At 38.2% G+C, this 6000-nt stretch overlaps 1 protein-coding gene across 5 annotated transcripts in view; it reads left to right on the forward strand.

The window, feature by feature from the left end:
- The window catches only part of Pds5b (PDS5 cohesin associated factor B), a 151172-nt gene extending 146382 nt beyond the window's left edge, over nt 1-4790 (forward strand). For all 5 annotated transcript variants that reach the window (XM_085685243.2, XM_085685244.2, XM_085685247.2 and 2 more), the window contains 2 exons: nt 889-1027; nt 2446-4790. In XM_085685243.2, coding sequence (XP_085541369.1) covers nt 889-1027; nt 2446-2481 — 175 coding nt within the window. In that variant the 3' untranslated portion in view covers nt 2482-4790. The remainder of the gene's footprint in view (nt 1-888; nt 1028-2445) is intronic.
- Nucleotides 4791-6000: the final 1210 nt, after the last annotated feature.

A 6000-nucleotide genomic window follows, 5' to 3' on the forward strand; every position in this document is an offset into this window, starting at 1 on the left:
GGAGTTACAGGGAATTGATTACTGAAAATCCTGGAAGACTTTGAGATGAGATGGCTCAGTAGTGAATACACTCGATGCGAGTCTGACTCTGAATTCAATCCCCAGTACTCACGTGGTAGGAGAGAGCCAACTCCCTCAAGTATTCTTTGACCTCCACAGATGCACTGTGTCACACGTGTATATAACACCTAGTGTATAAATATAAAAGAGAAGTAAGAGAAAGTAGGGAAAAGATAATTCTTATGGGGTTAATACTATAGTTGAAGTTTCTGAAGTATGAAAAAAATTGGTAAATCCAAGAAACTAGAAAAAGCAAGGGATTTACTGGATTGTAACAGTAATAGAGAGGTAGGGCAAGACCATCTGAAGGAATGAATAAGCAGAATTGTTCTCGGTTCACTACAGGGGCTTGTTCAGGGTGATACCACCTGTTCTGTGTTTTTAAAGGGTCACTTTGTGAAAAGAAAAAGCCAGAGGTGGGAATGAATGGTGCTAGCAGTATCGGTGGGGAGGGGTGAGTGGGTTCATGTTCCTCTGTACAGTGAGAGAAAAAGTGCACAGTTCTCTTCTCAGAGGATGCTGCCTTGAGTGGCTTAGTGGGTGCAGATGTTCTGTGATGAGGAGGAAGGATGAACTAGGCATCAACTTCAGGTGTTGCGAAGACCTTTGTGGTGATGGTCTTGGCCACACCTTTCTTCCTTTTCTATAATCTTTGTAAGATTCTCAGAGTAATGCTTAAGGGTTAAGATAGAAACTTACCTCTTATAACATAATTGAGGATAAAAATGACAAGAATTCATTCAAAGGTTATTTAAGGCATTCCTTCTAATGAGTTAATCCACAATTTAAGATTGGAATTCTCACTTTCTTTGATGTGTTTTGCTTTAGCCGTGTAGGACGCTCCAAACAGACAGCTACTAAAGAAAATGATTCAAGTGAAGAAATGGATGTGCTTCAGGCCAGCTCTCCTGTCAGTGATGACACTGCGCAGGAAGGAGCAGAAGAGGAGGACATTTCTGCAGGAAATGTACGTGCTTATTGAAGTGTCGTGTGTGGTATTACAGAATGCAAAACAGAACCAGTCTGTATTTTACATCAGCTCCACTTAGCACTTGTTGTTGTCTCTAATTCTAGATGTTTATGCTTTTGTTCATTAGTCTGTCATGTTATTTACTTTCCAACTTGAATAATGGAAAAAGGGGGAACTTGTGCTTACAAGAATGATAGGTAAACCTGTCATCTGAATGCCGAGTGGTCCAAGGAGGGTAGCAGTTTCATGTTGCCAGTCCAGGCACTGATATCCTTGAAGTGTTCATTTATATTTCGTGTATGTCTTTGACGTTTCTGTTTTGAGTCTAATGATAGAAACCAGAAGAAAGTCATACTGAATAAGACTGAATCTTGAAGTAAAATCAGCCTTTGGGGTTGAAGTATAAACTTTGGGGTTGTATTGTTGGCACCATATGCTGCTTCTACAGAAGTAGGAGCTGGTGCTTTCCAGAGACTTTCTTCTTTCATACGGCAAATAGTGTTGCTAGTTACCACATATTTCTCATTGGAAAAAAAAGGAAATTAGCATAAATAGTAATTGTTTTCTTGACACATAAATGCAAAAATTTTAGGTCAGCTCTATCAGTTTTCTTCATTTGGGATACTTGAGTTTGATCAGTTCCCAGAGCTGGCCTCTGTGGAATGATTCTGTCTAATGTGTTCTGCAGTCCCATTTGCCCATGGTCTGCTTTGTTTGTTAAGGACTTTGAGGAGGGGGATTTGAAAGTAACGGAGAGCGACTGTATATCAGGTTCACTTAAAACCCTGCTCACCTTCACTTATGCTGTTTTATTCTGACCTTGTTGGATTTTTTTGTTTGGTTTGGTTTGTTGGTTGGTTTTTGATTTTTTTTTTTTTGAGGCAAGAGTTTTTCTGTGTAGCTTTGACTGTTCTGGAACTTGCTCTGTAGACAAAACTGGTCTCGAACTCTCAGAGATCCGCCTGCCTCTGCCTCCTGGGACTAAAGGTGTGCGCCACCACCGCCCGGCTTGACTTTGCTTTTTAATCAGTTTAAAGCTTCCTGTAGGCCTTGCCAGTAAATGGTAGTATGTTTGAACTTGAGGTTGTATAGATGTGTCTGCAAGGGTTAGGAGCCAAACTTACCAGCTTCTGTCCCAAAATGGTCTAGTCCAAGAGTCAAGTGTTTTCTTTGCCACAAAAGGTAAGGAGAAAGATGACGAATCTGACAATCTTTGCTTGTGGGCTTGTCCATGTACAAATGTCAGCGAGGCCTAAGTACCTGCAGACAGGAGGAAAGAGGGAGATGCTTCTAGAGAAAGAAATGCAGGGAAATTGAGAAATCTGTGGGAATAAAGATGGTGTGAAAGCAGCGGTTGTTACTTGTCGTGAATGTGGATGTGCTCACATTATTTAACGGTTGGTTTTTCTCTTCAGGTACGACGGAGAAGTTCCAAACGAGAAAGACGATGAACACGTGTCATTAACTTTCATTGTGAAAGCTTTGGGGGAAAAAAAAACATTTTTTTTTTTTTTTTTGTCAAGTATGAGGCTAAATAAAGCCTTTGATGCACAAAATGGGACTGCCAAAGTGTGGACAGTTGGACCTATGATGACCATGGATTCGTGGTCACATGCGCCAGCCTTTCACATAGTGATGACATTGACTACGGAGTGGTGTGAAAGTGTCCTGTGTGATGGCTGTGTAGACATAAACTAAAGAAGAAGCATGTAAATAGCCCCTCCCCATTTCTGACTTCTGAAGTGCTTGTATAGCTTTTATCTGCGGCTTTAAACTGACAGGACCCTGCTGCTTACTGGATCTGTTCATCTGAAAAGCATTTGTTAGGATGGATCTTAAGCAGTCGTCTGTCAGTGTTTGTATTTGTATTCTCTGCAATTTTACTGTGAAAATTTGTTTTTCAACAATTGGTGTCATTTTCTTGATGTCACTGTTTGTTGGAGTTAAATGGTCTCTTCCCCTCTTTGTATTTCACCTGTGTTTACCCAGGGCACCCTTCATCTGAGAGGTGCTAGAGCGCCTGCCATTACACAAGAGCAGCACCTCTGTCAGGAGCACACCACGCAGATGGTGAAATAGTACTGAAGTTATTTGATGACTTTACACCTCAGTATTGGTCCCAGAATTTTCTGGCCTTTCATGGCAATGAGAATTTTAAGAAAGAGATTTAAAATATTTTAATTTTAAAGAGTGTGTTATAAAATAATGTACTAAATTCTTTATTCCATTCTATCATCTTTTCAGTTTATATTAATCTACTGTATCAATAAAATTCTGTAATTTGAATGGACTTTTAATAGTCTAGATTGTTATTGTGTATAGATATTACTTCTTGAACAGTATGTTCTGAAAATGCAAATTATTACACTATAATATAAAATCTGATATATACACATTAGAAAAGTTCTTGTTCTCCATAACCATGTAAAGTTAATCAGAAACAAAAAATTTATTGATGCAGTGTATCTTTATAAATCTGTTCTTGAAAGCCAAGTGTTTTGTATTTTATAGTGAGTTGCATGTTCATGAAAAAAATGCTGATCATGAGATGTGCTTTTTCTGTAAATTCATACTTAGCCTTAGTATATGATAGATGACCCCTTAACATAGTTTTTCATCAAGAGTTTATAATTGTACTTTATTTTGGAGCCAAAAAAATGTTGTTTGGGGGGTGGGAGGAGGGTGGCAGTGATCTATCTAGCCTGGGCTGGCACTGTAGGTGTCACACTCTCAAACACTGAGTGAGTTCCACTGCATCTACAACAGGAGAAAATGGACATTTGCCTGGGTTTATCTTAAAGGTCTCTTTGTTGTCACTATATCTTGCAAAGTCTGAAGATGAATTATTGAGACAGTGTTCTTTATATAGTTGTATGAACTGTATTTTGAACCAAAATGTATTGGTTACCACCTTATGCTCACCTGAATTAACTTTAGATTTATGGTGCTGAGTTGTTTTTGCACAGTTGTTAACAGCAGAACAGAAGATTAATCCTACGTTACCAAGTTTATTCTGTCAAATAGAGAGCATTTTCATATAGCACACCTTTATGTTTGAGGTATGTTTCTGAAATTGGCTATAATAGATTGGGGATGCAATAAAGAAATGACTATTTTGGAAAATGACATTTTGCTATTTTCCAGTATGTACCGCAAATGATGTAATTATTTTTCTTTTAAATATTTCCTTGTGTGTATGAAACACTTTATTTTTAAAAAGATATTTGAATTGTGTCTTAAATCTTTGAGTGTTGCACTTGTTTTCGTTTGCAGCAGTGCCGACACCGGTGGCGATGGGAGGCTACAGTCATCAGGGCAGCTGACACTGGATTCTGATACTTTGAATTTTAATGTTTCATCAGCTCGGCTCTTCAAACAATGTTGTTTCCGTTTCAACAGTACAAAGCATGTTTTTAAATTTATGGCATAAATAATAAAGGATAGCTTTGTATTTTTGTCATCAACTAAACTGCATTGGAAATATTTATGGAAGTCTGTCTTTAAAGCCATTTTATAAAACATATGGGAATTATTACAGAGGACTTTTATTTGCGTGATGATCATTCACCAGATTTCATTGCACATTAATGCTGTGCGTCAGTTTATGACAGAACATGGTTATTATTGATTTTGTTTGTGTTCTTTGCCAATAAGTCTGTAATTTTCTAACCTGTCTGTTTACTTGGGGGGGATTATGATATAAAATTTTCATTTTTGTGTAGAGAAATAAGTGCAATAATAATCAAAATTTCTGTCCTGAGTCTTCATCTTAGGGACTTCTTAATTACATTTAAACTTACCACTTCTTGCACTAATATTTCGAGAGCCACACACTTTAAAACGAAGCTAGTTGTGTACAACATTAATTGCTGGCAGTTGTTAGCACACCGCAGTGATCACACTCATCTTGAGAGTGTGTGCTGTCTGACACTAAGGAACTGTGTGGCTCGTTGTAACAAGCGACTGCAGGTTCTGTCGACTCCCAGGTGAGTTTTGCTTGCTGCAGTGCAGCACGAAGCCGTTTGAGTGCTCTCCACTGTGCGGGAGCTAGAGACGCGCTGTAAAACTTGTTGTAGACGTTAAAGCTCAGTGACTTTCTGTATCTTCCTACAACTTGCAAGTTGTGACTTTTGAGTTCCTTTGGCCTAGTGAAAGAATATGGGGGATGTAAAGACCTGTTTAACTTAGGCATCTCTACCACATAGTATTACGTTACCATAACCAATGAATGGTCTTAAATAACCAATTTCCAGACACAGTTTTGGATTTTCTGTGAAGTTAAATAAACAAAAGCACATGTAATTATATTTTTATGTGACTGAATATATATTTACCAGAGAAAGTCATGTTTTGTGATTTTTTTTTTTAATTTTGGATTCTTTGTTTCCCAGGGACATTTTCATAAATTTTATGTTTAAACTTTTCATGCAAAATCTTGGCTCGCAGAAATTCACTACAAAACTATTTAAGTTAAAGAATTAAATACCTAGAGGATAGTGTAAAATTTGAAACTAAGTTCTCTCAAAATAAGTTGTCGGGTAGCTTATTTACTTGGTAAACATTGTGAACCTATTACATGCCAATCACTCAGTTTTTGTTCAGGATAAAGCTGAAGTTTGATCAAGACAGACTATTCCCCCTCCTTTGTGGTATTAATGTTGCTTTGGGTGCAAGTGCATTAAGAAAGAAAATTTGTGAAAAATGCTGTGAACAACCCTGGGAAAGTAATTTGAGAAGAAGGTGCTTATGCAAACTTCAGTAGCTTAGTTACTCAGTACTGAGATGTGGAGCTGCTGCGTGTCTGTAACCGTAGGGCGTCTTGGCCTACAAGTGTGCTAGCTGTGTTGCCTGGTTCTGAGCCAGTCATCCAGTGCTGCTCTAGCTGCTGTTAGTCGTCATTTCTCACGTTCGATCCTCACTTTGAATTTGTCTGTCGCAGGGACTCGGTGATGTGAGGCCTGTCCTGATTG

Source organism: Myodes glareolus, chromosome 2, assembly GCF_982192425.1.
Source record: "Myodes glareolus chromosome 2, mMyoGla1.1, whole genome shotgun sequence".
Lineage (NCBI taxonomy): Eukaryota > Metazoa > Chordata > Mammalia > Rodentia > Cricetidae > Myodes > Myodes glareolus.